This window comes from Bos grunniens, chromosome 5 (assembly GCF_055505025.1).
Source record: "Bos grunniens cultivar Pamir isolate PY7600 chromosome 5, Bosgru_T2T1.0, whole genome shotgun sequence".
Taxonomy (NCBI): Eukaryota; Metazoa; Chordata; class Mammalia; order Artiodactyla; family Bovidae; genus Bos; species Bos grunniens.
In genome coordinates this window covers 29,629,028-29,640,255 of record NC_141169.1, presented here as the reverse complement: position 1 = coordinate 29,640,255, position 11,228 = coordinate 29,629,028, and the positions used below count along the sequence as shown (strand labels likewise).

At 40.4% G+C, this 11,228-nt stretch overlaps 1 protein-coding gene across 1 annotated transcript in view; it reads left to right on the top strand.

Moving 5' to 3' along the window:
• Nucleotides 1-597: 597 nt before the first annotated feature.
• Nucleotides 598-11,228, top strand: part of LOC147371607 (thiol S-methyltransferase TMT1A-like) — a 37,040-nt gene continuing 26,409 nt past the window's right edge. The window contains exon 1 of the mRNA XM_086399446.1: nt 598-1,150. Coding sequence (XP_086255572.1) covers nt 653-1,150 — 498 coding nt within the window. The 5' untranslated portion in view covers nt 598-652. The remainder of the gene's footprint in view (nt 1,151-11,228) is intronic.

Below are 11,228 nucleotides of genomic sequence, written 5' to 3'. Positions count from 1 at the left end.
CTACAGATCGTTTTCTTAGGAGGGGTCACTGGAAAACAGGCAAGCTGTGAGTACATTCTGCATTTAAAACCACAGCAGTAGTCTCCAAGCAGGAATGCTGCTGCAGCTGCTGCTGCTAAGTCGCTTCAGTCGTGTCCGACTCTGTGTGACCCCATAGACAGCAGCCCACTAGGCTCCTCTGTCCCTGGGATTCTCCAGGCAAGGATACTGGAGTGAGTTGCCATTTCCTTCTCCAATGCATGAAAGCAAAAAGTGAAAGTGAAGTCGCTCAGTCGTGCCTGACTCTTAGCGACCCCATGGACTGCAGCCCACCAGGCTCCTCTGTCCATGGGATTCCCCAGGCAAGAGTACTGGAGTGGGTTGCCATTGCCTTCTCCCCAAGCAGGAATAGGGGGTTGTAATTAGCTTTCCTTCTAAGGAAAAGCTGGAAACTTTCTCATTTCACTTCATGAAAAATAATGAGGCAATTTCTGCCAAACATCTATTAATTGGATAAAACAGGTCTCTTGCCCAAGATCTGACTTCAGCTGTGTATTTCCAGCACAGCCAGTTCTTCTTTCCTTTGCAGCTGATTGGCTCTGGAGTGTGACCAGAAACCTACTTCCTGCAATTAAAGGAGCAGATCTCTAACTGTTGACCTGTTTTCTGAGTGATGGCGCTTACTATTGTTATCCTCCGGCTGGCCGTCTGCATCCTGGCATTTCCCATGTACCTGCTGGACTTTCTGGGCTTGTGGAACTGGATAGGCAAACAGCAGTTCCCCTACTTCGTGGCGAGGTTCACTGTGATGTACAACAAACAGATGGAGAGCAAGAAGCAGGAGCTCTTCAGCAATCTGCGGGAGTTCACGGGCCCCTCTGGGAAGCTCTCCTTGCTGGAGCTGGGCTGTGGCACGGGGGCCAACTTCAAGTTCTACCCCTCTGGATGCCAGGTGACCTGTGTTGATCCCAACCCCAACTTTGAGAAGTTCTTGATCAAGAGCATTGCCCAGAACCGACACCTGCAGTTTGAGCGCTTCATAGTGGCTGCCGGGGAGAACATGCACCAGGTGGCCTCAGGCTCCATGGATGTGGTGGTCTGCACCCTGGTGCTCTGCTCCGTGAAGAACCAGGAGCAGATCCTCCAGGAAGTGTGCCGAGTGCTGAGGCCGGTGAGTGCGGGCATGAGGAGGGCTGCTTAGTGGCAACCACATCACCACGGGCAGTCCTCCCAATTTCAGTAGATCAAACACCCTAACATAGAAGTAAAGCTACTAGAAAAAATATTGTTGAATTTTTTAAGAAGAAAATCTTGGAGTGCAGAAGAAGCTTTAAAGAAATAGACTGATAGTACATAAATAAATAAAATTTTAGAACTCCTTCAGGGAAAAGAAATAGATTATAAACAAAGTACAAAAAAATTATTAAAATATTTGCTAAGGATGATAGACAATGGGTTAACTTCCTTCATATTAAAAGACATTACAAATCAACAACAGGATTCTTCAATCAATTGGTTTTTTTTATTTTTTTTAATTTGTTTATTTTAATTAGAGGCTAATTACTTTACAATATTGGTTTTGCCATACATCAACATGAGTCCGCCACGGGAGTACACGTGTTCCCAATCAATTGTTTTTTAAAAAGAGAAAAAGAAGCAAATTACTGGAACAGAAATATAAAGATAGCCAATATGTGATTTAAATGCTTAGTCTTGCAATTAAAGAACAAATTAAAGCAAGATATTTTATAATGGAATCTTAAAAATAAAACTAACAAGTGAATATAACAAAACAGAAACAAATTCACAGATATAGAGAACGAACTAGTGATTACCAGTTGGGAGAGGGGAGAGGGGAGGAGCAGCACAAGGATATGGGATGAAGAGATACAAGCTACTATGTATAAAATAAATAAGCAACAAGGATATATCCTACAGCACAGGTAAATATAGCCATTATTTTGTAATAACTTTAAATGGAGTATGTTGTCGTTCAGTTGTTCAATAGGGCCCAAATCTCTGCAATCCCATGGGTTGCAACACGCCAGGCTTCTCTGTCCTTTACCGTCTCCCGGAGCTTGCTCAAACTCATGTCCATTGAATCAGTGATACCATCCAACCACTCATCCTCTGTCATTCCCTTCTCCTTCAATCTTTCACAGCGTCAGGGTCTTTACTAATAAGTCAGCTATTCACATCAGCTGGGTAAAGTTTTGGAGTTTCAGCTTCAGCGTCAATCCTTCCAATGTATGTTCACGGTTGATTTCCTTTAGGATTGACTGGTTTGATCACCTTGCAGTCCAAGGGACTCTCAAGAGTCTTCTCCAACACCACATTTCAAAACCATCAATTCTTTGGCATTCAGCCTTCTTTATGGTCCAACTCTCACATCCATACATGACTACTGGAAAAACCATAGCTTTGACTAGACAGACCTTTGTTGGCAAAGTAATGTCTCTGCTTTCTAATATGTGATCTAGGTTGGTCGTAGCTTCTCTTCCAAGGAGCAACCATCTTTTAATTTTGTGGCTGCAGTCACCATCTGCAGTGATTTTGGAGTCCAAGAGAAGAAAGTCTGTCACTGTTTTCATTGTTTCCCCATCTATTTGCCATGAAGTGATGGGACCATGCCATGATCTTAGTTTTCTGAAGGTTGAGTTTTAAGCCAGATGTTTCACTCTCCTCTTTCACCTTCATCAGGAGGCTTTTTAGTTCCTCTTTGCTTTCTGCCATAACGGTGGTGTTATCTGCATATCTGAGGTTATTGGTATTTCTCCTGGCAATCTTGATTCCAGCTTGTGCTTTATCCACTTGGTGTTTCTCATGATGTCCTCTGCATATAAGCTAAATAAGCAGGGTGACAATATACAGCCTTGATGTGCACCTTTCCCAATTTCTAACCAGTCCATTTTTCCATGTCCGGTTCTAACTGTTGCTTCTTGACTTGCATACAGATTTCTCAAGAGGCAGGTAAGGTGGTTCTGGTACTCCCATCTCTTTAAGAATTTTCCACAGTTTGTTGTGATCCACACAGTCAAAGGCTTTAGCATAGTCAATAAAGCAGAAGTTTTTCTGGAATTCTCTTGCTTTTTCCACAGTGCAATTCAGTTCAGTTCAGTTCATTTCAGTGGCTCAGTCGTGTCCAACTCTTTGCAACCCCACGAACCGCAGCACACCAGGCCTCCCTGTCCATCACTAACTCCTGGAGTTCACTCAGACTCACGTCCATCGAGTCAGTGATGCCATCCAGCCATCTCATCCTCTGTCATCCCCTTCTCCTCCTGCCCCCAATCCCTCACAGCATCAGTGCAATAGATGTTGGCAATTTAATCTCTAGTTTCTCTGCCTTTTCTAAATCCAGCTTCAACATCTGGAAGTTCTTGGTTAATGTACTATTGAAGCCTTGCTTGGAGAATTTTCAACATTACTTTGCCAGCATGTGAAATAAGTGCAATTGTTTGGTAGTTTGAATACTCTTTAGCCTTGCCCTTCTTTGGGACTGGAATGAAAACTGACCTTTTCTAGTCCTGTGGCCACTGCTGAGTTTTCCAAATTTGCTGGCATATTGAGTGCAGCACTTTCACAGCATCATCTTTTAGGATTTGAAATAGCTCAACTGGAATTCCATCACCTCCACTAGCTTTGTCGTGAAGCTTCCTAAGGCCCACTTGACTTTGCACTCCAAGATGTCTGGCTCTAGGTAAGTGATCACACTATCATGGTTATCTGGGTCATGAAGATCTTTTTTGTATAGTGGACAGGGAGGCCTGGCGTGCTGCGATTCATGGGGTCGCAAAGAGTCGGACACGACTGAGCGACTGATCTGATCTGATCTGTGTATTCTTACCACTTCTTCTTAATATCTTTTGCTTCTGTTAGGTCCCTACCATTTCTGTCCTTTATTGTGCCCATCTTTACATGAAATGTTCCCTTGGTATCTCTAATTTTCTTGAAGATGAGAGAGTTAATTCTTAGGTAGGTTGATGAGGAGTCCAGGGCCCTCAAGGAGGAGAAAGCAACAAAGATTTTGTCTACGTTCCTTCATCTTAGTCACATAAGACTTTTTTTTATTTAAGCATACAGCTAATGATTACACAACAAAACAACTTATCTTGCTCAAGGGCTTGTTTTTCCTTAAACTCTGTACTAATGATTACATAACAACATTATATCTTGCTGGAAGACATATTTCTCCTTTTTAAGAACCTTCTGACTAATCCTGTTATCTTAAAATGTTTGTTTGTTTTTTGGGGTCTGATAAGACGTTCTCTTGTTAACAACCATTTGAAAAGGTACATAAGGCCTTGATAAGACTAGTGGGGCCCTCTCTGCCCCCTTCTGATGTCTGTGTCAGAAGCTTTCTCTACCCCTCTTTCACTGTAATAAAATGTTTGTCAGGAAGCTCTGAGTGGACTAAAGCTGAGTCTCTGAATCTGAAGCAAAATTCTCTCCATTGGAGATCACAAACCCGACACTGTTCACCATTCACCACATGCTGTCAAAGAGATCTCTAGTCTTTCCTATTCTATTATTTTCCTCTATTTCTTTGCATTGTTCACTTAAGAAGGCTTTCTTATCTCTCCTTGCTATTCTTTTAAACTCTGCATTCAAACGGGTATATTTTCCTTTCTCCTTTGCCTTTAGCTTCTCTTCTTTGCTCAGCTATTTATAAGTCCCCTTCAGACAGCCATTTTTCCTTTTGCATTTCCAAAACCACTTTTCGTACAATGATCACCACTTCCTGTACAATGTCATGAACCTCCTCCGTCCATAGCTCTTCACTCTGTCTATCAGATCTAATCCCTTGACTCTATTTGTCATTCCCACTGTATGAGCATAAGGGATTTGATTGAGGTCATACCTGAATGGCCTAGTGGTTTTCCCTATTTTCGTCCATGTAAGTCTGAATTTGGCAATAAGGAGTTCATGATCTGAGCCACAGTCAGTACCTGGTCTTGTTTTTGCTGACTGTATAGAGCTTCTCCATCTTTGGCTGCAAAGCATATAAACAATCTGATTTCTGTATGGACCCTCTGGTGATGTCCATGTGTAGAGTCACCTTGTGTCGTCAGAAGAGGGTGTATGCTATGACCAGTGAGTTCTCTTGACAAAACTCGGTTAGCCTTTGCCCTGCTTCATTTTGTCCTTTAAGGCCAAACTTGCCTGTTACTCCAGGTATCTCTTGACTTCCTGCTTTTGCATTCCAGTCCCCTATTATGAAAAGGACATCTTTTTTTGGTGTTTGTTCTAGCTATAAGGTCTTGTAGGTCTTCCTAGAACTGTTCAACTTCACCTTCTTTGGCATTAGTGATTGGGACATAGACTTGGATTATTGTGATATTTAATGGCTTGCCTTGGAAACAGAGATCATTCTGTTGTTCTGAGATTATACCCAAGTACTGCATTTTGGACTCTCTTGTTGACTATGAGGGCTACTCCTTTTCTTCTTAGGGATTCTTGCCCACAGTAGTAAATATAATGGTCATCTGAATTAAATTTGCTCATTCCTGTGCATTTTAGTTCACTGATTCCTAAAATGTCGATGTTCACCCTTGCCATCTCCTGTCTGAGCACTTCCAATTTACCTTGATTCATGGACCTAAGATTCCAGGTTCCTATGAAATATTGTTCTTTACAGCATCAGACTTTACTTTTACCACCAGACACATCCACAACTGGGCATTGTTTCTGCCTTGGCGCAGCCTCTTCATTCCTTCTGGAGCTCTTTCTCAACTCTTCTCCAGTAGTATACTGGGTGCCTACTGACCTGGGGAGTTCATCTTTCAATGTCATACCTTTTTTACTTTTCATTCTGTTCATGGGGTTCTCAAGGCAAGTAACTTTGCCATTCCACTGAAGAAGGGTAGAGGGGCAAGACAGGAGTGTGGGAGAAGAGATACAAACTACTATGTATAAAATAAATAAACAATAAGGATATATTCTACAGCACAGGGAAATACAGCCATTATTTTGTAATAACTTTAAATGGAGTATAAGCTATAAAAATTCTGAATCACTATGTTGTATACCTGAAACTAATATTATAAATCACCTACACTTTAATTAAAAAGAAAGTAAAGCAAGATGCTACTTTACCGACTATTCTATCAGAAACTTTTAAGTTCAATATAGTGTTGGGGTAGGTTTGGAGGACTGGATACCCCAGTTGGAAGAAGTGTCCTCTTTGGAGGGCAATTTAATAATATTAAATTTTCAAGTACACTTACTCCTTCATCCAATAGGAATTTATCCTATAGCTATACTGTATAAATGTGCAAAAACTCATTTATATGTGAAAATATTTATTACAGTATTTGCAACACCACAAATTGAAGTGAAGTGAAGTTGCTCAGTTGTGTCCGACTCTCTGCGACCCCATAGACTGCAGCCTGCCAGACTCCTCTGTCCATGGGATTTTCCAGGCAATAGTACTGGAGTGGATTACCATTTCCTTCTCCAGGGGATCTTCCCGACCCAGGGCTCAAACCCAGGTCTCCCGCATTGTAGACAGACGCTTTACCATCTGAGCCACCAGGGAAGTAAATACCCATCAGTCAGAGGCTGTTAAGTAAATTTTCACATAGTATAAAGAATTTCTGTGCATCTGTTAAAAAGAACAAGGAAGAGTTACCTATGTTGATATGAAAAAAATCCTCGACTTAGTATTAATTTAAAAGGTAACAAAAACAGAATATTATGTAGAATACAAGTCCATTTGTGTGTGTTGGGGGAAGAATATACCTATATAAGTATTTATGTTAATGAGAATGATACATAAGAAACTATTAACAGTTACCTCTTGGGAAGGGAATTGGATGAGGGGAAAGAATTATTTTTCATTTTATACCTCTTTGTATAGTTTGAAATCTTTATACCTATATGTAATTTTCACATATTACCTTTATTGGTTATTTAAAAATTAGTTTTACAGTATTTTCTAAATATAGGTGAACATACATTAAGTGTGAACATCTTAACATTTGAATTTACTATTCTAGGGGAAAAGGATGTTCTGTAATTCCCAGTTTTATTTTCTAACAGAGGAAGTTCCTCAGGAAGAAAAGGACTTGAAGAAAGTGTTTTGAGACAATAATATACAATCAAATCTAGTATCCCTGGGGTCCCTCTCTGCCCCCACCACAGATAACAGAATCTACACAAGTTCAAGTCACTTATATAAAATGGTGGACAATCTGCATATAAGTTATGCACATCCTCCCACATACTTTAAATCATCTCTAGGTTACTTAGCATACCTAATATAATGTAATTGCTACGTAAATAGTTGCCAGCATGTGGCAAATTCAAGTTTGGCTTTTTTGTAACTTTCTGGATTTTTTCCAGTTTTTTCGATCTGTAGCTGCTTACTTCTGAGGACACGGAACCTATGGATACCGAGCGCTTTGCTGTGCTTAGTCGTTCAGTCGTGTCCGATTCTTGGCAACCCTATGCACTGTAGCCCACCAGTCTCCTCTGTCCATAGGGATTCTCCAGGCAAGAATACTGGAATGGGTTGCCATGACCTCCTCCAACGGATCTTCCCAACCCAGGGATCAAACCCAGGTCTCCCACATTGCAGGCAGATTCTTTACCATTTGAGCCACCAGGGAAGCCCAAGAATACTGGAATGGGAAGCCTATCCCTTTTCTGGGGGAACTTCCCAACCTAGGAATCAAACTGGTGTCTCCTGAATTGCAGGTGGATTCTTTACCAGCTGAGCTCTCAGGGAAGCCATTGATACCAAGGGCTGAGGGCCAACTATAATTCTGTCTTTGGCTCAAGGATAGGCCAACATCAAAATAGTATCTGAAAAATGTCTGATTCTGATACTCACATCCTGGATGCTTCTGTCCTAAGATTGGGCATTAACTGGCACAGTTAGGAGACATTTTGCTTATAGTGCTACTAATCTTACGCTTCTGCAAAGCAAATAATGATCACCTCAGGTTTAAGCACTGAGAATGCTCTTAGGGGATCATATTCTTCCTTTAACTCCTACAAAGCACCCTCTCACTGCTGAATAGAACCAGGGACTTTCCTACATTCTCATTCACCCCATCACGCATTCCTTAACACAGGGACTGTCTTCATGTTGGGTTGGGGAAACAGACCTAGGGAAGTTAAGAAACTTGCCCCACATTACACAGCCAGCAGATCTGACTTTAATGCACATATTCTTCTCACTGCACCACAGTGCTTATCACTGGAGCTTTGTGTTGCTCCAACTTCAACATTTCTATCATTTTTGCTGGCTATTCTCCCTCTGCCCATCCCCTAAACACTGGAATTTCTATTTTGGTTCTAATTTTGCTTATTTACACTCCCTGTGCAATCTCATGCCCCTCAAAGTTTTCAATTATCTTGTACATAGATGGTTTCCAAATCTAAGTATCAAGCTCAGATCTCTCTTCTAACTCCAAATGTTCAAGTCCAGTTGTCTACACAGCAGTCACCTGAATGGGTAACAGGCATCTCTAACATAACCTGTATAACCCAGAGCACATCAGCAACCTCCCAGGCACAGGTCTCCTCTTCTCCTCTGGCCTCTTCTATGGAGAAATTTTTTTTCCACTAGGAAATTTCAAGTTTTCCATTCCTAAACACAGGTCTCATGCTTGCCCACAGAATTAGGGGGAACTCCCTCTCTAAACTCTGCTTTGGACAGTCAAGACTAGGGAAGCTAGAAGAGGCTAAGGAGAATGGGACACTCACCATGGGTTTTAGAGGTACTCATTGGTCCCTTTCCTCCTTCTCCCCCCAAGATGTAGATAAGTAGAAAACTTCTGAAGACTCCTTAATAATGTATAGCTACTAGTGTGTCCAAACTTGACCTGGACTGTCCCAGATGAAAGCAGCAATTGCTGTTATATGACAGTTACTTACACACAGCATCCACAGATTGAATAAAATAACTAATGATAAAATATTATCATGAACTGCTTGTAAACAGCCAGTGGGAATTTGCTGTATGATGCAGGGACCTCAACCTGGTGCTCTGTGACAACCTAGAGGGGTGGGATGAGGTAGGAGATGGGAGGGAAGTTTCAGAGGGAGGTGACATATGTATACCTATGGCTGATGTGTGTTGAGGTATGGCAGAAACCAACACAATATTGTAAAGCAATTATTCTCCAATTAAACAAATCAAAGGAAGAAAAATGTTATCATGAATTTAGTAAGACTTTTAGATGGCTCCATATTTTTTTAAAAATTTCAACAAACCAAAAATGTATGCTTTTATTTTAAATTTTTTTCCCTATTTTGAAAGTTAATTTGTATTGAAGTATAGTTGCTTTACAATGTTGCATTAGTTTCTACTGCACAGCAAATAGAATGTCTTTTGGATTTCAGTCCCATGCAGATCACCACAGTGCACTAAGCAGTGCTGTACGATATGTTCTCATTTGTTAGGTGATTCAGTTTTTTTAATTACTCCTATCATTTACATTCTGTGACAATGGTACAAAATATAAAACATGGTTATTTAGCACCAAGCAGTGCTTGGCATGGATTCAGATTCCCACAGGTTTGCAAAGCAGAGCCTAAGAACAATTTTCAGATAAAATTAAAGTTTATTTAAAAATGTAATTAAAAGGCAAACAACAAATGGGGAGAAAACATTTGTAGTGTACATAGTCTAACTATACTAAAAGCCTTTACAGATCAGTAAGAAAAAAGCCAACAGCCTATTAGAAAACTGATAATGGACATCAAGAGACAAATCAGAAAAGAAGAAATCTAAACAACCAATAACATTTAGTAAAAGATGTTAGGATTATTAAAGATATGCATGTTATCAAAAATACCACATTACATACCAAGTTGATCAAAAAATGTATCGATGAGCATTTATTGGAAATGGGCACTCATATCTGTTGCTGGTATGAATGCAAATTGCTGCAACTTTTCCAAAGGGCAGTTTGAAAACAGGTTTCTCAGGTGGCTTATTGGTAAAGAATCTCCCTGCCAATGCAGGAGGTGCAGATTTGATCCCCAGGTTGGGAAGATCCCTTGGAGAGGAAATGGCAACCCACTCCAGTATTCTAGCCTGTAAAATCCATGGGCAGAGGAGATTGGTGGGCTACAGTCCATGGGGTCGCAAAGAGTTGGAGGTGACTGAGGAACTGAGCACACAAGCAATTTGACAACCTGTATCAACAGTTGGACTTCCCTGGTGGCTCAGTCAGTAAAGCATCTGCCTACAAGGTGGGAGACCCGGGTTCGATCCCTGGGTCAGGAAGATCCCCTGGAGAAGGAAATGGCAACCCACTCCAGTACTATTGCCTGGAAAATCCCATGGACAGAGGAGCCTGGTAGGCTACAGTCCATGGGGTCGCAGGAGTCGGACATGACTGAGCGACTTCACTTTCACTTGCACCAGCAGTTTTAAAAAGGCACAGACTTTTGATTCAGCAACTCTACTTTTTAGCAAGTTATTTATTTGGAAACAATTTTAGATGGTCATGAACACTTATGGGTAAGGATGTTCACTGTAACAGTATTTAGAGTAGTGAAAACCTGGAAATAGTCTAAATGAGAATGGTTAAATAGGAGATGGTAACTTTAGTGATGTGAAATACTGTGTAAAGATTTTGTATTGTTTCTTTTTTTTGTAAAGATTTTCTAAACCATGTTTTAGAATAATACTCAAATACATAGATAAAAGAAAAGATTATAAAATAGAATGTATATTCCAATCCTAGTATTAGGGGGAAAATACATATTCATATAAAAGTACATACAAAATCTTAACAGTAGTTATCTCGAGGTAATGAAAGGTGGTTGACTGTTTTTATTTGTAAACTTTTCTCTATTTTCTAAATTTTCTAAAATAAACATATTGGTGCGACAGTATTACAAGCCTCTGGAGTCAGACAACTCAAGTTAAAAACCTGGTTCTGACATTTGTAGGTTGTATGATGTTGAGCAAGTTGTTTATCTTCTATGTGACTGTTTCCTTACCTGTGAAAAATAGGAATGATAATAATATTTACCAAAGAAGTGCATTGTGACGATTAAGTGGATTAACATGTGACAAACAGGCATTAAGGATAGGCTCTTGACTACTTTAAATTGCTTTAAATTTTAGCTATTATTATCTATTCCTCTATGAACAGACAGTATAGACTGGCAGCTCTGTAGACAATCTGACAGAAGATGATACTATTAACCACAACGGTATCGTAGTAAGCTTGGATTTCTCCATGTCTTCTCATGAAGTTGGCCTCTAGGGCCACCGAAATCTGACA